This window comes from Toxorhynchites rutilus, chromosome 3 (assembly GCF_029784135.1).
Source record: "Toxorhynchites rutilus septentrionalis strain SRP chromosome 3, ASM2978413v1, whole genome shotgun sequence".
Lineage (NCBI taxonomy): Eukaryota > Metazoa > Arthropoda > Insecta > Diptera > Culicidae > Toxorhynchites > Toxorhynchites rutilus.
The window spans coordinates 248,673,173-248,696,122 of NC_073746.1; the positions used below are offsets into that span (position 1 = coordinate 248,673,173).

General features: G+C 35.1%; 2 protein-coding genes across 5 annotated transcripts in view; one reads left to right on the top strand and one right to left on the bottom strand.

The window, feature by feature from the left end:
* Window positions 1-22,950, top strand: part of LOC129774740 (trichohyalin) — an 80,566-nt gene that overhangs the window by 35,790 nt on the left and 21,826 nt on the right. The window lies entirely within an intron of this gene.
* Window positions 170-20,966, bottom strand: LOC129774741 (peptidoglycan-recognition protein LB). 3 transcript variants are annotated; one of them, XM_055778669.1, is made up of 3 exons: window positions 20,312-20,966; window positions 496-813; window positions 170-432 (listed from the first exon to the last, which is right to left on the bottom strand). In XM_055778669.1, exons 1-3 carry the CDS (start codon window positions 20,394-20,396, stop codon window positions 218-220), a joined length of 618 nt encoding a protein of 205 aa, XP_055634644.1. In that variant the 5' UTR covers window positions 20,397-20,966; the 3' UTR covers window positions 170-217. The 3 variants fall into 3 exon arrangements, with proteins under 3 accessions (XP_055634644.1, XP_055634645.1, XP_055634643.1); XM_055778670.1 differs by having other exon boundaries at window positions 496-856; XM_055778668.1 differs by lacking the exon at window positions 20,312-20,966 and adding an exon at window positions 11,507-11,741.

A 22,950-nucleotide genomic window follows, 5' to 3' on the forward strand; every position in this document is an offset into this window, starting at 1 on the left:
ATAATCCTACGTCAAAAACAAAAGTAGCGAATGCCGCAAATGCTACTTTTGTCGCATTTGTTTTACGATCTGCAACTCTGAGAACAAAACGGTAAAAGGGACTTGCACTTGTTACAATGAGAATAATGTTATTTTGGGAATTGTGATATTGTTTTCAAAACTAATAATATTTGGTGTATGTATTGCTTTTTGATAAAATTTATCACTAAAATTCGATCTATGTTCTAATACTGTTAGGGTCGACTACATCCAGCATTGGCGAATAGTGGGGCCATGTCTGGATCTCCTTGTACAGCCTGTCTCCCGGACATTCAGTGGGTCGGACTTGTCGATGACCGATCAAGGTATAGTTAGCTGCTATTATGTTGTGCCGGACTCCGTAATCAATGAAACTCTGCACTGCTAGTAGCATATTTTTGGGTGGCAGGTCAACTGGAGAATTTGAAGAATGATTAGACACTACCGAAAATGCAACCATTGGAAGTAAAAACTCACATCTCCAATCACCGATCATACAAATCCCAACGCTTTTGTCGTTGTACCTTGGAGCATGAGCACCAACCACGTTGAAGCCCCGCCCTTGATATACCCGGCCATCACCTCCCACCGCGAAACTGTATCCGATGTCGTTCCAGCCTCGATCGAGTTGGTGGAACCGTTGCATACTCTGCATAGCTTTTCGGCACTCCTGATAATCGAAGCAGGCAGCTGGCTCGTATGAGTGGTGAATGATTACGTACGGAATCGGGCCGGGGAATTTCTCCACGGATCGTGGAGGCATTGCGTCCCATGCTTCTCGCGTTACATAGGGCACTGTTAGGACACAATAGATTGAGATCGATTAAGCTGTGGATTTCTGTGAATATATATGAAATATGATTATCATTATATAAAAAAAATATCGAAATAAATTTAAAGAATGAAAATAAACGGTGTGTCACATCAAATTGCATCACGGAAAAAACGCTGTAGAAATTAAATTTTTAGGAATTATATCTTCAGCTTTCGCTTATAATCAGATAAGAGTGTAAAGATCACGTTGGCCATGCTTCACTGTCAATTTTTCGTAAATTTGGAAAAATGTCGTCGAACGAAAAAGAACGTCGTGAATTAATCCTGTGCACTCATTTCGAGAATCCGGAGTTGTCACATCGGGACATCGGTAAGATGCTGGGAATCGTTCAATCCACGGTCAGCAGAGTACTAAAACGATACTTCGAGAACCTAACCATCGACCGGAAGGTGAAGAACGGCAAAAATGGATGCTCCGTCAGTGAAAAAAATCACAAGCGCGTAGTTAAGCAGTTTAGACGTGATCCGAGAAGTTCGGTCTGGGATGTCGCCAATAAGCTGAATTTGTCAAGTTCATTCGTCCAGCGGACCAAGCAGCGGGAGGGCCTGCGTACATACAAGGTTCAGAAGGCTCCTAACCGCGACGAAAGGCAAAACATGGTGGGGAAGACGCGAGCCCGGAAGCTGTACACCGAAATGCTGACGAAGCCGCATTGCCTGGTAATGGACGACGAAACCTACGTCAAAGCGGACTTTCGTCAGCTGCCGGGCCTGTTGTTCTTCTCCGCAGAGGACAAATTCAGCGTTCCGGAGGAGATTCGCAAGCAGAAACTATCCAAGTTTGCCAAAAAGTACATGGTGTGGCAAGCGATCTGCTCTTGCGGAAAGCGGAGCGCCCCCTTCGTGATGACCGGCACGGTAAACGGGCAGGTTTACCTTAAGGAGTGCCTACAGAAGCGCTTACTACCACTATTGAAGCAGCACGAGGGCCCGACCATCTTCTGGCCGGATCTCGCTTCGTGCCACTATTCAAAGGACGTGTTGGAGTGGTACGAAGCCAACGGGGTCACCTTCGTGCCAAAGGAAATGAACCCGCCCAACGCGCCGGAGCTTCGCCCAATAGAGAAATATTGGGCGATTATGAAGCAGGCCCTCCGGAAGAACCCAAAAGTTGTCAAATCGGAGGCGGACTTCAAGAGAAAATGGATTTCTGTTCAAAAAAAACTACAACCTGACGTTGTACAGAACCTTATGGACGGGGTAAAGAGGAAGGTGCGAGCATACGGGGTTGGGCTCGAAGTATGAATAAAAAGAAAATGCCAAAAGTTGTTTAATAGTTTATATTTTACTGATTAAAATTTTCAAAAGGATCGGTCTACTGGGCGAATTTCTACAGCGTTTTTTCCGTGATGCAATTTGATGTGACACACCCTTTATTTAGTCGCATGACAATCCAAACAGTGCTAGCAGGCCAGTCGTCAACGCCAGTAATCAACGATAAAATGTATTATTCTTAGGCTGAAAATATATTTAATAAAGAAAGAATAAAAATGTATTATTATTATGTATTATTTAATTGGCACCTTTGACGATCGGTTGACTCTAATTGATTTTTTGATATAAAAATAAGCTGTTAGAGTACCAGGACCATAAAAAAATATCCACGTTTCCAGCCGCCCGGTTTCAACTTTTTTTTTATACCAACAATTATTTTTTTTGGCTCACTTAGCAATCCAGCTCTAACAGAGTCGAATTCATTCGTGTACATTTTTTTATCCTAAGATTATTTCTGTTGTATACTACACTGTTACCATTTTGAGGCGTAAGGGTATCGCTATATATCGATAAACATTTGTTTTTAATCTATAATACAGAAGTCGTTTAGACGTAAGAGAATTCCAATTCTATCGATACACAACACATGTCGCCTTTTTCGGCGCAAGAATATTGCTATTGTTCGAATATTCACAGTTGGGCTGTTCACAGCGGGACTGTTGATATGAAGCTTCCTTTGATGCGTTATTAATAGTGCCAATTACCGATGCAGCAGACCGAAAATGTGAGCAGTAAGGGACTGGGATTACCGACACATGATGATTGTTGCGTGGACATAGTAGCTAGAATAACACACTAAGATGGTCAGTTGAGGGGCCCTGAGTTATGAGCTCATGATCGTTCGCTTAGTAGCGGACACGCAACCAATTAGGCTACGAAGACCCCCTTTTTTCTACTTTTCGACTTTTGGTTAATTTGAAATTTTATATTTTTTCATGCAACGTCAGAGAAAAGTGACCATAACATTACAAAAACGCAATTATTTACATTGTCTTCATAGATGAGCTCTCGAGCACACAAGGTTAATATAGAATATTGGTTCGAAGCTAACATTTACTATTTGCATTCCTCCTGAAACTCATTGAAAGTCGTTTTCTAATTTGATGTTTACTATTTTTACCGTGATTTGCCTATATTAATGATATTCGTAACTGATCTGCACATCATGTGGCATAAATTACGAATAACTAGCGCGAAGCGTCTGTTTTACATTCTGTTTCAAAAACAAAATACACCTTCGCTAACATTGATACACTCAGGTGTGACTAGTTGGTCTGACCAAACAAAAACATCACGAACCAGGCCAGGTGTGCTCCCACACTAACAAAACACAAACTTCAGCATAACTCGAAAATTAATAGAGCAAATGGAACCAAAATTGAAATGTGCATTTAATAGTATTAATACAGGGTAACTTCGATATAACGTATATTTTACTTTCAAAATTGTACGTTGCATCGAATTGTACGTTATATCGAAGCATAACAAAGAACTCAGAAACATAGCTTATTATTTTATTGTGTTGCTGTTTGAGTAAGGTTAATGAATAAATTAACTAGAAGACGAAGCCCACCTTTCTCATAATGTTTCCCTTCGTACTGTTCATTAAAGTTTGATTCATTCAGAATCCGGAATCTCAAAACAGTTGTATTTCGGGATTGGTTAAAGGTACAAAACAAGCTTTTGTATCAAATTACAAATAATTTATTGTTCTTCAAAAAAAATATATTCAAAAAATTATTCCTTTGGAATTCGAAAATTATCGAAGTTCCCCTGTAGTATAAGAAATGTTTCTATGATGGTTTGACACCCCTCCCTCCTCTCGAAGGATAAGGAGGGTCCCATACAAATATTATACATATTTCTACCAATCAAATTAACAGCCAAACATGTCAATTAAAAATACTCGGAAAACTCTGAATGAAAATAGGAAAATTCGAAAATTGAACTCCCAAATGTCCTACAATTACATCGTGATAAGCGCTTTTAGTCCATTTGATGTTTGCGCTAATGAAATTGACCTGTGTTCGAAAGTTGAAATGGATTTTAATGTGATAAAACGCACTCCTATATCGACTTCTAACTATATAAATTAAAATTAATCGCCAAATGTGTTGGTAAGCACAAAACTCGAGGAAGGAATAGTCCGATTTGAGCTTCATTTTATTTTATTTTCTGTATCAAACATGTATTCCATGTTACGGAGAAACATGTTATTTACAAGTACACTTTTTTATGCGATTTTTTGTGTTACGCTATTCGCTCAAAATTACGCGATTTTTTATGCGATTTGCTTGAAGCTAAGCGATTTTTTTACACAATTTGCTCATGTCGGTGAAGATACCAATAAAAAGATACCAATAAAATAACTTCTTGTAGCTTCTTCTTGTAGTATTTTTTGTAGCCGATGGAATAACAGTTTTATCATTTGAATTAGAAGCTCCTCATCTTACGAGAATATTCTGAGATGGTGGAGTCTTGGTATTGACCCATCTGGTCATGGAAACCATTTGAAATTTCAAGAAATTTACGAAAATGGACTAGTCCTAAGGCTAATATTTTTTAGAGGCGATGGAATGACAATTTTTCATTTGTATTAGAAGCACACCATCCTACAAGAATATTCTGAGATGGCGGAGTCTTGGAATTCTGGTCATGGGAATCATTTGAAATTTCAAGAAATTTACGAAAATGGACTAGCCCTAAGGCTAATATTTTTTAAGCTGGTCAAAGGCATGTCAAAATGGTCGAAACGAACAAAAATCACTCGTTTCGAAATGCGCAATGTCACCCCAGGTCGGGTCCCCCGTGAACACAGGGTTGAATTCCAACATTCCAAGAAAAACACTCATACGGCACTTCGAAAATTCTAATTTTTCACCACAGCACCACAGCATCACAGTCCACTTCTGACAATTTTCAGTCAGCAGCATGAGCAAGAAAAAACAAATGGTAGTGACGGAATCGTTGTAAGTATTTACATTTTCTCGACCTAGAGGTGAGATTCTATGACGGAAATCAGAGAATTGGCTTTCGAGCTGACCGAAAAGAACGGAGCATTCGTTCAATAAACCAACTCAACTGGCTGGAAAAGCCTAGCTTAGCAGTTTTGAAAACGTAATCCGAATCTGTCATTCCGGATGCCGGAAGCTATTTAAGACATGAAAAAATGAGAAAAATTAGAAAGGCCTTCTAGATGATTTTAGTCAAGCCTTTTTGTTCAATAATTTGTAACCTTTTTGAAGACCTCGAAAACCAGTTGAGTACATCAACTTGAATTTCAAAATATAACTTTTCAGATAGTGTCCATCTTTCTTACCCCAAGTATCCATCTTTCCCTTGTAGTGTCCGTCTTTTCCCATCCTTTCTTATGTTTTCAGATGCCAGACACGTCAATTCAGCAAACATTTTTTTGCCTCAGAAATAATTCTAAATTTCATGTCTAAATGTGTATCAACACTCATTATGATTTCTAATCCTATACTGTCATGTTATTCGTAGAAACTTGAATCAATTTCGATCATTGCTAAGGTGAGTCTCATAAATTACTTAGCTTGAATGTAGATACTATCTTTCCCGGACTATAAACAACTCCATACAGATATCCATTTTGATTAGATTCAATATTACAAAATATGAAATTAGTTCATTAGTTATATTTTCACGTATTTTTTATTCTAAATATAACACATACTTAAAGTTACTTTTACGGAATGTTCTTCCTGCGAGAACGAAGATCATTTCACTAAAATATGATTTTCATTTTCCGGCCTCAAACTATGATGTAACTAAGTTCCGGAAATTTGCTTCACATTATCATAAGGGGTTCTAAGTTTTCTTTCTATTGCTTTATAATTTGAAAAAAAAACCATAGTGCATTTCAGCAATTCCAAATGAAATCGTCCTAAAAATGCAGATTTTAAAAATTTGTATTTTTGATTTCAATGAAAGTGTGTATTCCGTTTGGGTTGGAGGACCAGGAGTTTTTCACAGCAATTGGGATTTTTTTGACTCAAGCGTAACTTTCGAAAAGGGCGTATCGATTTTAGTAACAAAAATCTTTGATAATTTATATCTCAAAAACTATGAGTCGTACCGAAATAGTGTCTTAGAAAGAGTTATAGAGTATTGATGGTTGAATATGAAAAAAAATGTACACGGAGAAAAAAAATTAGTACTCTTTTTTTTATTCAATTTGCAATATCCAAAAAACATATTTTTTTTTTTTTCATACAAAATAGTCATGTCATGTAGAAAATTTAAAAAATGGGCCCAAGATGGTAAAACTATTTTTGACGAACTTTGTGGAACATCGAATTTTTAGGAATTTTCGAAACTTCGAATTTTTGTATGTCAACAATCATTTTTAGCCACAAATTATGAATCTTGATGTGATTTAAAACAAAAAAAGGATATTATCAATCTCCTTCTAAATGTAGCCATTCTCGAAATATTTGAAAAAATATTTCTAATTTATTGTCTTTTTTATAGTAAATAATCCCTTTTAATATGTTTATCGTGTTATACCGTCATGTTCATGAAATTTTATGAATTTGCTTATAATTTCCAACAACTTTTCCAAATACATCATCATGGTTCATATTTTGTATAATGTTCTTTTGTAGTTGTAATATGATGCTCCGAAACTTGCTTTAGCAGCATTCCGTTTCAAGAGTCTTCCTAAAGCGTCACATGGGCCTTTTCCATGTGCATGTGACGAAAGAGTTTCATTCCGCATCTATACCAAAGTCTTTTTCCATGTGGCACAAATTAAAATAGTCGCATAGGAATATTGAACGAGGCCAGAAAACATGTTGTCTTTGAGAAATCATAACTCAAAAACGGAACAAAATGCCTCCGATTTTTGGATATGTTATGTAAAAAGCTCCAGCTTTCAAGGAAAAATATTAAAAAATATTGCACCCTCTATTTCAAAACCATGTAAACTATAATGAGCAAAAACGAACAATAATTACGAAAGCGAAACGTAATATTTCTGCGAGTGTAGTGTTTTTTTAGTATTTTGGCTGTAATTTTATGATAAAAATAACTTTTTGTAAAAAGGGAAAAAATGGATTTTGGAACCACTCTAAAATGAAAATGGAAAAAAATAAAAGTACGAGTCTAAAATTTTGCGATAATCAAGAAAACTACCAACTTCTTCTACCAAATCTGTGAACCACCATATCGATTTAACATGGAATGGTTGAATGAGCAAATATTTTAAAGTGATCTTTGCATTTCTACTCAAATATAAAAAAAAGTTTTTTGGTAGATTCCAAAAGTAATCACATCTTGTAAAATAGTATAAGGATCTGAGCCTAAATGCACTAAATCTTCCCTAGTGATTCCTATTTCTATGAAATACATACCAGATGTATAAACATGAAACCGACATACAAATACACGTTTATTGTTCTCGAATGGTTAACAATATTTTAAACGAAATAATAGCCATTGGAAGCTGCGAAGAATGAATAAAAATGGTAATCAGAAGGAACAAGGCTGGTGAATCTAGGTCGATCGTTTCCTCGATCGGTCTTACTCGATGTGACAGGGCATGGTTATAGAAACAAAACTCTGAGTTGTCTTTCCTAATATTTCGGTCGTTTTTGGAGTAAAGCACGGTTCAATTCGATGAATTGTTCTCGGTAACGTTCACTTTTAACAGTTCCATAGTTTTTCGGTGGTTTCCACCTTCATCGTCTTTACATTAAATTTTCTACTTTTAAACTATTCGAACCACCCATAACATTGAGATTTGCCCAGAGAATGCTCGCCATATGCTTCTACCTACTTTTTATGCGAATAGGTAACAGATTTTTTTTAGTTTTTAGCGAATCAAGAAAAAATCAATTACCTCCTATTAATTCTGCCCTCTGGCAAGTGTCTGCTTATCAGAGAAAAATTGTTGATACGCATTGATTCACTTTATAAAAAAGGTTAGCACGAAAAAAAACATACTATGCAATTTAATGCCTGAACTGTTTGCAAAAGACGTGTTGCGGGGGATTGCGAGTGTCAAATAAAATTGAAAAACATACCTATTTTATTCCTTAGCCTTAGACAAATGGTTATGTTAATAGTATACTGTATGCCATATATCACAGCATCAATGCTGCGTAATATGTATTTGAAATCTCTTAAACTTTTGTTACATGTCTCATTTTCAATTTCGTAGAGTGACTCCCTATATAAAAATCAAAGAAGTATTCTTATGTAAAAAAAAACGAAAAAGCAGTTTCATGCGCTATTGAATCTTGCAAATACGCTCGGCATTTCGTAGAAATGATTTCATGGAGTGAAGGACAAGTGTGAACTTTAATGGAGTAAGTTGGAAGTTAGAATATTGTTACGATGTTGTAAATGGAATAAGAGATTAATTTTGCTGTAATAACTGTAGTTTACGAGTTCTAAATTATTGCAACAAAACAAATTGCAACAGATTCAATTGACCAAAGTTATGTCAATAATAGCTACCATGTGTTCTCTACTTTTCCTTGCTTTACCATATAACTCTACGTGCTTCCGCAAAACAAATTTGTTTTCGCTATCAGTTCTGCTGAAATCACTCTCCATACTCATCCATCTTGCTGAGTAATTACTGACGAATTTCATGCCAATTCGACTGGCCGTTGGCAGCACCATCTCAGATAGTAGTGAAACGTTGTGGGTTTAAAAACATGGGTCATTTAAGCAACTTTGCATACTTGAAATATTCGAAAAACACGAAAAAGACTACTTTTTGGAAAAATCCAAATTTTTTTTCTTAAATTTTTATAAAAATTTGTCACTTAAAAACTATGATACCTACAAAATTCATGTCAAAGGATGAAATGTAGGAAATTGTTGAAATTTTTACGAAAAATACCAAAATTTCGCTGAAAAAAAAGTTATTTTAAAAATTAAAATTCATTTTTCATTTTGGAAATTCTAAGGGTATTTATATCTATTTTTTCAGAATTTTAAAATTTGTTTTCGAGAAAAATGAATTTTTATTTACAAAATACTTTTTTATCAATAAATTTTTTTTCCAAAAAATTCTTTGATAATTTTTAATGAAAACCTGAGTAATTTACTACATTTCATTCTCTGACCATCTTTTTGTACATGTTATAGTTTTTAAATTAAGATTTTTTGAAAAAAAAGTTGAAAAAACTCAAAATAAAAAAAATATCAAAGTTTTAGTCAAAGAATGGAATGTAGGAAATTATTTTGGTTTTCATTAAAAATTATCAAACAATTTTTTTTGGAAAAAAAATTCATTGAAAAAAAATATTTTGAAAATTAAAATTCATTTTTCTCGAAAACATGCTTTCGAAATTCTAAAAGAAATAGATATAAATAGCCCTTAAAATTTCCAAGAAGTTTTCCATACATCGGACGATGGGCACATTTACATGGAAAAAGTTTTTCGAACAACAACTTTTTCATGTTTTTCTTTGAAAAAATGCTACTAATGTTCAATTCGTAACATTTTTTTGTATAAAAAATCGCATTTTAAATGCTCTGCTAACTTTTCTCTATTTAGAAACGTGTCAAGAACATGTCAAACGTGAGAATTTACACACAAAAATGTTACGAGCAAAACATTATTTTTTCAAGAGGCTTATGGGATATGTCATATACATACAAAAATGACATACATTCCAAAAAATATAAAAGATAGAAAGTTGATGTCTTCAACAAAAGTTTATATTTTAGCAAGATCTAAAACTTTGTCGAATATACTATATCGCTATCATGACTATAAACAAAATTAAGATAAGTTGTATTTTCTTCAAAGAAAACATGAAAAAGTTGTTGTTAGAAAAACTTTTTACCTGTAAAAGTGCCCATCTTCCAATGTATGGACGACTTGTTGGAAATCGTAAGGGCTATTTATATATATACTAGGTGACCCGGCAAACTTCGTCCCGCCTAAAATTTGTTTTTTGTTATCAATACCTTCAAACATTCACGTTCTCTTACTATGAGCAAGTTAATGGGTCTAATCGCAGAACTGTTCATTGATCGATCTTCTAATCGACCCAATTTACGTTTCACTATAAAATTCCTAGTATTTCTAACAAAACTCATCATTATAATATCAGATTATTTTCAGACACAATTCTCGTTCAAGATTTTCCAACCACTTGCAAATAACATGTTTCTCCGTTACATGGAATAAATGTTTTATACAGAAAATATGATGGAATAAAGACAGCCCTAAATCGGACAACTCCTTCCTCGAGTTTTGCTCTTATCATCACATTCGGCGATACTTTTTTATTGGTATAGATAGAAGAAGAAATAGGAGTGCGTTTCATCGTGCGTAGAACATATGGGAATTTAATTTTCCGAATTTTCCGAAAATTTTCGGTTTTCATGTTTGGTTGGAATATTTTTGGTGGAAATATGTGTAATATTTTTAATACGAGAAGGGGGAGGAGTATCTAACCACCGTATCACGTATCCGTATCACGAAAACCTTCCCCGGCCCCAAAAACCCCTACATACCAATTTTTGTGTTGATCGGTTCAGTAGTTTCCGAGTCCATAAGAATCAGACAAACAGACAGAAATCCATTTATATATATATATATAGATTCTTGGGAATTTTAACAAAATACGTTTTTGAGAAAAATGAATTTTAATTTTTAAAATAACTTTTTTGTCAGCGAATTTTTTTCCAAAATTTTGATGGTAATTTTTTGTGAAAATTTAAACAATTTCCTAAATTTCACTCTTGGCTTTTTCCAAAAAGTAGTCTAATTGTTTTTCGAATATTTCAAGTATGCAAAGTTGCCTAAATGATCCATGTCTTTACACCCACAACGTTTCACTACTTTTTGAGATGGTACTGCCAACTCCTAAGACGAGTTGGCATGAAGTTCGTCTATTGTATTATTATTTGCTGAGATTTTTCGAGTTGGAGTGTCATTTCACTATCTCAACGTTTTCGGTTGGATCAGATTTACACGCATATTCTATACGCATATGTGCAAATTAAGGCTCCCTTGCATCAAAAATCCCCTTACTGAGCCGAGAACCAAATCTGGAACTCTCACAAGGGCCGCCAAATGAAGATCACCAAACTTCCTCGATAACGTTAATGACATCTGGTAAAAACAAACTATTGTTCACAGTTGTGTATTCATGCTTCGAAAGCTCCATCACAATTGCCACAAAACCGTACATTTCGACACAACTGCTAACCGGTAGTATTTAGTCGTCGTGTGCTTCCCACAACATATCGTTTATTACAGCCCGAATTAAACGTCGCCTCAATTATCATTAAGCGGGGGTCACCACGTATTTTTTTTCCATTCAAACTTCAATCAAGAAAACATCCCGCCACTTCAATGTGTTTAATGCACACTTTTTGCTCTTAAATTTACCACAAATCACTCCTGCCGCCTCCACTCCGTCCATCGCAGCAAACGAACAACACACGACTGCCAGCGGTATCTGATTAAACCAGACGCTCATAACACAGTACTGATTCGATGCTCAGTACTCAGTAACCGTATTACCTAAAACAACACTGACGAGCACCTCCAGGATCATGAGTAACTGAATTTATGTGTTCACGGTCGCCCAAAGGAGATTGCGTTTTCTAGGGTGGTGAAATGTGTTCCGTTACGCACGCATAGGTAGCCCATCGCACACCAACAAGCCCCCCCCCTCCCCCCATCCGTTCGAAAGTCTGGAGAGCATTCGGCAGAAAAACCCCCGTCTGCAGCAGCAGCAGACGTAGCAGCATGTGCTTCCTCTTTCGATCGGATTTGTTTTGCTTCTCTGTGCCTTGATACTCATACAAAAATCACCGTCATCGTGATTTATTATGACGCGAGTGATTCGTCCACCATTTGTGATCATATGCGTGAGATAAGCGAGTGTAAATTATCTCTGGATGGTGTAAATTCTTTAACAATTATTTTGGCGATTGATATAATTGTACACTCAAATTAGTTTCCGGGCAGCTTAGCGTAATCTGATGATTACTAACATTCTATTACAACGTTGCTATACGAATGTTTGTTTACAGCTGCTCGAGAGATTAAGAATTGTCTGAGTCCACTAGAAATTATGCGAATTGGAAACATATCGCACAATAAGTCCAAAGATAAACATAAAGCGGAAAACGAGTCCACAACAAATTCATCACTTTCATCACATTTGCAAAGAACTTTGAAAAATTCTACCCATTGTTCGGGTATAAAACTTGAAACTAAACAAGCCGCAGTGTTATATTTTTAATTCCATGTTCTACCAGAAAAAAAATAAGTAAAAAAAACTTTTTAAGTTTAAGGTTTAATTGTGATTAAACATAATAATGTACTAAAAGCTAGAAAATAATTAGGCAAGTAGCAGTTAGCAGTTATCACACCTCTGCCTCATCAGTCTAGCGCATTGATAAGACTAAAATAAAATCGTGGGACATATAATGAAGTCGCTAATTGTGGATAATGGAAATCCAACGTGCCCCACGATTTTATTTTATTCTTACCAATGCCCTAGACTAATGAAAGAGAGGTGTGATAACTGCTAACTGCTACTTGTCTAATTATTTTCTACATTATTATGTTTAATCACAATTAAACCGTTCAACTTAAAAAGTTTTTTTACTTATTTTATTTTTTAGTTTTTAGTACATTATCTATTTCATTAGAATATTTCTCTACAATAAAACCATCGTACTGTATTCTATCAGTCAAATAATTTCATTTGATACCCATATTGAGTGGATTGCAGAAATACATAGTGTGTTCTCCAAGTCAAGTTCGTTCGTTTGATACACATATCTCAATCAACCTTTTTTTTTGAGAAGATATGGAATCAGCTACTTTGTAGCGGCGGCCAAATTGGATTTTTCAAGAAGAGCAGTTTAAAATGACAATAGAGATAAAGGTGTTTTATAAATTCGGCCAGTTCCTATTGGTCAAATTTCTATTAATGTGGGACAACCCTACAGACATACAAACATAGATACAAACAGTTCAAGGTCAATAGAACCGTTAAATAAAGTAATTTGCTATTTCGTGATTGCGGCCACCTTGGATTTGGATTTTTCATAAAAAACCATATTCTATTAGTCAAGCCCTTTTATTTGATACCCATATTAATGAGGTTTTGAGAAAATATATAGTCCGCCATTTTTTAGTGGCAGCCATCTTCGATTTGTATTTTTCATAAATAATTGTGTTCTACTAGTGTAGTCCTTTCATTTGATACCCATATTGATAGAGTTTTGAAAAAAAATATATATATGACATCATTTTGTGGTGGCAGCCATCATGGATTTGCATTTTTCATAAATAAATGTGTTCTTCTAATCAAGCCCTTTCATTTGATACCCATAGTGATGGGGTTTTGGAAAACCCATATCGATGAGGTTTTGAGAAAATATGTGATCCACCATTTTGTAGCGGCCGCCATCTTGGATTTTCACGATTATGAAGTACGCTATATAAAACATATATATTTTTAAAACAAACTATTGATTATTTGTTAAATATTAAGTATTATTGAAACGCGCTAAATTCCACGTTTTGATCGGCCCAATTTGGGCTCCTCAAATTATACCGTTCAATATCAGCGACTAAAGAAGCAGCGAAATACAATTTGAATCATACAACTGCGAATACAATCGTAGCTGTTCACCGTGTAAGGAAGAAGAACCCAAAACGATGCAGAGATGCACGATTTATCAGTCATCCAGCTATCGTTCGGACGGAACCGATGGCGAAACTCCCTTTCTCAAAGTCGATAGTTTAGATAGTTAGTTAGTTTTCCAAAAAGGTTTTTCTCAAGGCTAGAAGTGAATACACTGCCAAAGTTTAAAGCCTTTATGAAAGAAACAAATAAGCTATATTCAACCTCAGTTTCTATTTTGCTTTTGTTCGCATCGGCTTCCGTATCGTTAGTTGAAGAGTGTTTGTGTACAAAACACACGTAATCATTGTTGGTCTATGGCTGCAGTGAGTGTATAGAAGTAGAGATGTATAACATGCGTTGGAAATAAGTACACAAATGTCGACATATGACCAGCTTGTGTATTGTTCTCGCGAGAACGATAATGAACCATACCATCTTTAGCTGCCTACACAAAACCATACAATCTAAAGAGTTATCTCAAAAAGTTCGATACATTCTGATGTGATATCCAAAGTATTAAATAAGCGAATTGGTTTTATTCAGCATTGCAAGCCGTGAAGAAATGCGAAGAAAGTATTTTTCATCGGTGAAAACTGTTCTTCGGCCGAAAACTGAAGGTGAAAATTGGTGAAGCGGGAAATGCGGGAAAAAGTCGGGAATCAAAATCCATCGGGAAAAATGCGGGAAAAAGTCGGGAATGGCTTCATGAAGTCGGGATTTTTTTTTGTCCAGTATTTTTTTCCGCACTCTAAAATGTGACTGAATATGGTTTAGCGCGTCGAAATGTCTCACGAAATGCAACAACTTTCTCTTGAAGGACGTCTTGTTTTTATCGCAATTTGTTTCTGTCTCACTCGAACTGCCTTCATTCAACCGATACATTGTCTATAAAATTTTGTGTTATGGCAGCATCGACAGATGGAAAATTATGAAGCCCGAACGACTGAAAGTGAAATCTAAATCACTTCTTGAACTCGAACTCACAGAAACCATTCTACTGCTACCTAGAAGTATAGAAATTGAATCTGCAATCAAAACAACACGGGATTCCACCAAAATTACCGGGAAAGATGTTCTAATATTTCGTACCAGCTGTCGTGAGTTCTACTACGGATTTTTAAAGAAATTGTTCATACGGTCACCTTTGACATATCCCATCACTCGTTACTTAACGTGTATTAACCCGGATGTGATATCCAACATTCTGGATATAGCGAGGAAACGGATGGAGTTATGCTTGGAAGTATTCGTCGATAAACAACATTTGCCTGGCGCTTGTGTAGATAAAATAAGAATGAGTAGAGTAGTGCGGAGCAAAGGTGCGCACGGGGCAAAAGTGCACATTGGCCTTTTTGAAACAAACGAGCATAAAAGCCAGTAACAGTGAATCCGTTTGACACATTATTACACCAGAAGTTCACACATATAAACGAGATTCATTAAAGTGGCGAACAGTTATGGGGAAAGAAAACTTTTGCGTTGTTTTGATCCATTTTTTTTTTCAATTTTGGGGATGACGATTTAGTTACCTAAAATAACTGGAAAGTTCGAAAATACATTGTCAAAGAAACCTCCATTCTATAGTAGATAATAATGCGTACTCGTTTTTTTGAAAAAAATTAAGAGCTTTTTCTAGAAATTCGGTTAGTTGTAATATTGCTTGTGGGACAAAAGTGCGCACCAGCGTTTTGCTCTCAAAATATTTATAAAATGTTTTCAACGATTTTTTAACGGGACTCACAAGAAGAAAACTAATTTGAATAAATGCACCCCAGAAATGCTCGAAATGGCCCGACAGAGGCTTCGGAAGAATCTCGAAGCGTCGGATTGCGACAGACAAAAAAATAAACAATTACTTAAAATTAATTCAAAATTAATTTCAAATACAAATTGTTTTCATTTTCACCATGCATTCAATTGAATAACGGTTAAGTTTCGTTTATGTTTATGTTTTCACAAACTTCAAATAAATATTGTTTTTTTTTCAACAATAAGTTTCAAATAAATCGAGTGAAGGTAATTATGTATTGATGAACCTGATTTGTCAATAAAAATAATTCTGTTTCAAATGTTGGACATTTTATAGTGTCAGTCTCCTTCCTCCCAAAAACTTTCACGTGGTATGTGGATGGCCCGTTATCATATTTCTAGGTGCCAAAAATCAATCAGCACATAAAAAACCATGTTCGACCATAACACCCACCCTTCTCCAGCCATGAAACGTCTATCAACGAAAAGTGCTTGATAGTAAACCAAACCGAGGAAAGTCTTACGGCACAGGGAATCTTGTACGATGCAATCACGAATGCAGGGGGAGTTACTAGTGTTATCGTAACTAAATCGCTCATCCATTACGCGTGCAATGTTCACTCAAGATACGTGAAGTCCTTAAAAGCGAAGCAAACTGAAGAAGATGAGAATGAAATCGCTGCAAAATAAATGCGGGAAGCAGAAAAAGAAGCGAAGAAACCTGAGGCTAAAAATTAAGATGCTGGCTTACACCCAGAGAGATGTCGCCTAGATGGACAAGAAAATTAAAATGCTCAAAAAGTGTTGAAAGTATAACTAGATTAGTAATAACGCTTGATAAACATAATACGATCAATTTACAGTCTTTTTTCTTATGGCTTTCTTATGGCATCCAATAGAAACATTTGTATTTTTGAAGAAATAGTAGTTGACAGTTGAAATGTAGATTCAGCATATGGGTCGAAACAAGTCTTTAAAATAAACCAAGACTTTGGAGTAAGAATGGGTCTCGTTTTAACGAAAAAGGAGTCAGACTCAGGGCCATTCAAAAGTACCACTTACTTCTTGTCATTTACATCATCTCGTTTCATACACTCCTATTCCTGCTAAGCATTTTTGTCCAGCATTATTCTGACAAGATAGGTTTTCTGTGTAATTTTATTTGCGATAGTCAATGAATAATTAAGCACGGGTTATTACTTTAAATAAAAACCTGAACAAATCCACATATCTTACTGAATCACAAACATAATAAACATGATTGCTGATTTTTTTATTCTGATTGTTCGGGCAGGCGGATGAGATTTGGTTCATGTAACTTAATTACTTAATTTTACTTAAATTATTTGTTTATCTCCGATTGCATAAAAAGTCGTATTATGAATTTTTATTTAACTCAGGAACTGATCGTATAGAGTATCCGGGACATGCTTGAAATAAGTTTGGATATAATCAATGTGGTTCTTTTTTAATAAATGAAACTTTTTGAAATCTGAGTAAGTAGAAGTAGATAGATCTGATACGTTTTAAAGGGCTTCAGGTCACATAGTCCAAAAACAATCCCGTCCGTATCTCCTGAGCGCTACATCCGACTGAAAATCGGTTGCTGAGATACACACAGTTCTATATTTTGTCATATGGGGAACTTGGAAACAATAAAGTAACCCAATATGTTCGCAATTGGGTTTCAAAAATCGATTTTTAACAAACGACACAATATTCAATAATAATTGAGTTTTTATTTTTGAGAATCGGGAATTTCATGAGATCATGCGGGAAAAAGCCGGGAAAAAATTGAAATCGAGTGGTCACCCTGGTAGTCATAACTGTTCTTTGATTCCGGCTCATTTGATTTTACAAAAAAAATGACTTCCATCGTTGTTAAACAATAGACACTGGATGGAAATAATCGAACAGATCCGTTAATGAATTGTGTAAACAAAGTGCAAGATTACACCAATACAAAGATAGTCTATGCGCTGCTACTTAACCTCAACAGCGAGATAACTTCCTAACGAACTTTCCTTTATCTGTCGACAGCAGGAACCTACCAGAATCAAAGGAACGTTGATGATCTTGTAAAATGTTTAAACCCTATAACTCCCATGATTTCGATGTGAGTCTGGTTTTGAATGATTAACGCTGACAGAAATTTTGTTAGAACCATTTCCAGGTTGACATTCATTTGTTCCGCGCATAAATATGATTTATCGCATTTCCTACATTTCATTCTCTAACTAAGTAGTTCTTATAGTTTTTGAGTTAAGTATTTTACGAAAAAAAATGAACAAAACTCATAATTTAAAAAAAATCACTCAAAAACTAAAAGGCTTACAGAATGTTGGTTAAAGAATGAAATATAGGATATTATTTATGTTTTCATTAAAAAATATTAACACCGCGCGGTTTTACAGCGACTTTCCCGTCAGGACACGCGCTGGTATCATAGTACAGCAATGCGAACCGCAATACTGGAAAATTAGAATTTACTCGATGGAGGTTTTTGAACGTATTAGGGCCATCGTTTGTTATCGTAAGAAGCTATTTCTGCTCGAAAGCTGTGAAATTTCTGCGAGAAAAAAAGAAATAAATTTCTACTTTTATCATCTTATTTTATACTGTCAGTCACTGGCAGTGTTTTCCACTGAAAAAATCGCTTTCGTTCGTTCAAATATGATCATACACAAATCATTTCCCCCAACGGCATCCTCTTGTTGTTACGTACTGCAAATCACGACACAAAAGAGAACGAGACAACTCTGCATCGGTTCGCACTTCATGATACACCAGCACGCAAGCAAAACCATCATATGCGCTTTCGGTGCAGAAAGTTTATTTTCTTCTTTGCCTCTAACATATGCATATCGACCTCTCCATGCATCATGAAACAGCAGGATCGTACGTACTACGCGAAGCGAATGATTCATATTCAGCTAATATAGCAGATCTTGATTTTTAAGTCTCAGAGTGTGCAAACTATATGATTATTTAGCTCGATAGAGGCTAAGGGAAGGGTAGACAGATCATATTTTCCATTTTTAACGCAGCTATCCCTTGAAATATGTATATTCATATAGACCGCATAGTTTTACTAGCAACACCGCTCTCTTTTCCCATTCGTTGCTCTCCGCAAATGGTGACCGAATGATGACGTAATTTTTCTTGTATCATTTATTGCTTTGCACTTGTCTGTGCAGTGGGTTTCGCTATAGTAGAGCGGGACGATATATGCGGTTCAAACTTGTATGCAGGCTTCAAAAATGGTTTGCGATGTTTGATACAGCTAGAATATGCAAACAACAGTTTTCGTTCCTCTCTTGGTTTAATCATGTAATGTTACACAAGTGATTACTGTCATTCATACAAGTATCTGAATGATCCTCTCATATTTGGTTATATGTTCGTGAGAGGTTACTTGCATGACACATTGTGTATCATTCGATTTTGATCGAAATCCAAACACTGGTCACTGGTGACTGACGCAGCCTGAACGGTAAGCTCGGTGTCAGTCACCGATGACTGACGTGGCAGTCAACGTGTTAAATAAATTTTAAAAAATCATTGAAAAACAATATTTTGACAATTAAAATTCATTTTTCTCGAAAATATTTTTTTTAAATTCTGATAAAAACAGATTTGTAATAGCCCATACAATTCCCAACAAGTTAGCCATACAACGGAAGATGGGCATGATAATGTGTGACGCAGACCACTCGGCCACCTGAGCACATCTGAAGAATTAAAAGAAATAACAATTTTTTAAAACGATCACAGTCCTAGGTCAAATTTCTTTTCGTGCCCTTAAGCACATACCCTTATACTTGTTTCTAACAATTTTCAAAATTGATCATCATGAAAAAAATATACTGAAATTTTATTTTAAACGACATGAGTCATTGATATACTACAACTTATAAGTGAGTGGTGTAATCACTGAAACTGTGGAGATAGAGTACGCATTTCGATGCCATTTTACCAGGTTTTTTTAAATCTAAAGTCTCCAGCGCTGTGCCTGATCCCAATTTTATAAGCGTTCTACATCAACGGTGTGAAATAACTACAAAGATGTTAGGGAAAGTAATTAGCCAAATATTAAAATCAAAAATAAATGCCATAAACCAACAGCTGGTATCTAGAAAGGAGCTATGTCGTTTGAACGTCAATATAACCACAAAATACTGTGTTAGTTTTTTCTCGTTTTTTTCATTGTAAATTCTCTTAAACTTTTTTGTGTCTCGAATAGTTGCAGGAGAGAAATCAAGTTTGAGCTAATTTTTCTACCCCAATTTTTGGAGTAAAGTTGACATTGTGACTTCACACTAAAAATTGTGTGATAATCGGTTTACCTCTACACTGTTAGATGAATACACTCAGTCCTTTCGACTTAAACCGTGAAGTTTTTGGTGGATTATCAAAGATTTATGTTGCCAATCTTCGCTAATACTTGTGAGGCGTTCAAATAATTCATCAGTCATTGTCCGGGATATTTAATGCTTCCTGCTGTCGGCGGTAACAGTCGTTTCATCATCAGCTCTAGCACCTCCATGTAAAAGGTTCTATTTTATTGAGTGTCGGGAACCGGGGCCGAAAATAAGTATCTGTTATGATTTTTTTTCGCGCTCAGGTCATGATAAATTGATCATAGTGATTTTTTTTGTATCCGCTCAACCTGTTTATGTTTTTCTCCATACAATCCACAAATCATGATTTCGTTTATTGTTCTCGATGAATGGTGATGATAACATAATTTGATCCAGAGATGTTTTTATTTGGCGTTGAATAAAAACTTTACTTACAGCAAGACCATGCTCCGTTTAGGGGTATAATTATGTGTAATACTGCTAAAGCGATTGTGTTCCTAAGTCCAGTTGGGTTCATCATTTCTCTGTATGATTGTAATAATTCTCACTCGAACTTGAAACAATTGTTTCTCGTTTTATTTTTTGGTTTTACCTAATCGTTATCAATACTATGTTCACTCGCTGCAAATAATGACACAGCGTTATGCGTAACTGGTTCTATCATTTATTGTGCGCACACCAATGTCATTGCCACTCGAATTTATCTACAGGAAGCCTTCTTATCAATGAACGATGAGCTTTTTTTCATTTAGTTAATTAATTATTCATTTAAAAAAACAACGTAACGAGGTGATTATACAGTTGCACTATTCTAAGCCTTTTGCGAATGTCTTAAATTCTACAACACCGCGGAATGGTGTGCTAACCACCGTAGCTCTAAATGTTTATTTCCAGAATGCCACAAACGTAACCACCGTCCACCAAATATAATCGGCTAACCAATTGCTTATCAATATTAAACACAAACACACAAACAACCGAACTTGCAGTTCACAGATTCGCGCTTGGGAAAACAAATAATAACGCTATATGAAGTTGGGAACGAACGATCGCGAACCGTTCAGAAACGCCCACTTTACGAAACCGAACTTGAAATGGAAATGACAAGGAGGGGTGAAAGCTAGCGCTTATTTATATACACTGCAGCAGAGGATATAATCACCCACTGGCGGTCGGCAACTTCTAACTTGATAATGTACATATGTAAGAACACTCCCCGCAGTGTTGTACGATATCAAAAAGTAAAATGCCTGTGTGTGCATTTTTGGCTTACATTTCTTTCAAAAATGCATTACAATGGCAAACTGCAATGATCATAATTAGACAAGATATTCAGAAAACAATGAATTATAGCGATTCAGAAAAAACAATAATATTGATTTACGATTACAACCCTATTTAAACCCGCGAAAAGCAAAAAACTATCTCTTAGTTGGCTTTCTTTGTAGATAATATTCTTCAAGGATGAATCTTAGAGTGTCAATAAATGTATGGGAAAAATTTTCCTTCGAATTTTCGAACGGAACTTCCGATAAAAAACTCAGCTCAATCTCGGCTTTTCATGCAATTCGAAGTCATTTTGCATCAAAAAGATTTTTTAAACCCCGATTTCCTCCCCCTTGGGTGTTTTACGGTTTTCAAAAAACCCAAACGACACTAGTAAATAAAGTCCGATTGCCATCCCAATAAAAATTTCCAGAATCATAGATCTGTTTTCAAAATAAAATATTCTGAATTCGGCTGTCTTATTAAAATTTGATGTTCGATAAATTGTTGGAAATTCATTAGATTTCTTTGAAAAAATTACATATTAAATGGAGTGTAAAAAAATTTGTTAAAAAAATTAAATTTTATATTAGGGGGGACCCTACTCTGAAAGGTCGAAGAACGGATCTTCGTAGTTTTTTCGAATGTTGGAAATGAAGTCAGTGTTGGGACACTGTAGTGATTGGTGAGATTATATTCGAAGATGATTTTTTTATTTTTTAAATGCCAATATAGTGTTTATTATGCTGTTGGCAGTTTGGCGCGTAGATGCTCTCTCTCTCTAAAACTGGTAGTACGTTTTTCTCAGAATCTAGTGGACCGATATGGCTGAAATGGGCATGTAAAAATAAATTATCTAAATTGTTACGTTTAATATCTCATTTTTTCAGTTTTTTATGGTTTTCTAAAAAATGACTTCGGTTGAAAAAACAGCCAATTTTTTATTCAAATGGACGCCATTTTGACAATTTTTCGAATTTTCAAAAACCGCTACGTAAAAATTTAGATAATTCATTTTTACATTTTTACATGGCATCCAAATAATGAAAAAAAATATCTTCGAATGTACCTTAACCAATCACTAAAATGTCCCAACACTCAACTGTGATACCAACATCCGGTAAAAAAAATCATGAAAATCCGTTATTTTTCGTTCTTTCAGAGTGGGGTTAAAGACTTTTATATTCCAGAAATATTTTCATTGGAATACTGTTTCAATGTTACAAAATTTGACGTAAGATAGTGCCGCATTGGACTCACCATAATGAAGATATGATTATCTTTAATTTAATGAAATTTCAATACTTTGCGAAATCATAATCATTTTGGAAAATCATTTCGAAAAATAGAATTCACATGCAGTTGCAGTTGCGTGGAATAACAGAAAATAAAATAAAAGAGTACGATACAAAGTTGTATAAAGTTTCACAAACATAATTTTCAGTATATAAAATTGTTTATATCTCGAGAATGATTAGTCTAAGGATAACACGTGTTATAGATTTTTTTCATGTAAAGTTACATATGTATTTAATATTTGACATTACTTTTCTTAATATGTAACGACTTTGCAAGGAAGAAAATTATACAATTTTCTGTAATTAATATCATCATATCCGTGAGTCCGACATTGTAAAATTGATCAGTATTTTAGGAAAAATGTATCCAAAATACCTAACGGGCTGTTTTTTAAATATTGACGTTTTGAAAAAGTTTATTTACTTTCCAACAACTTTGTCGAACACTATATTGTAATCAGATTGCATGAATTCAAGTTGTTTTTTTTGAAAAGACGCTATATTAGAAAA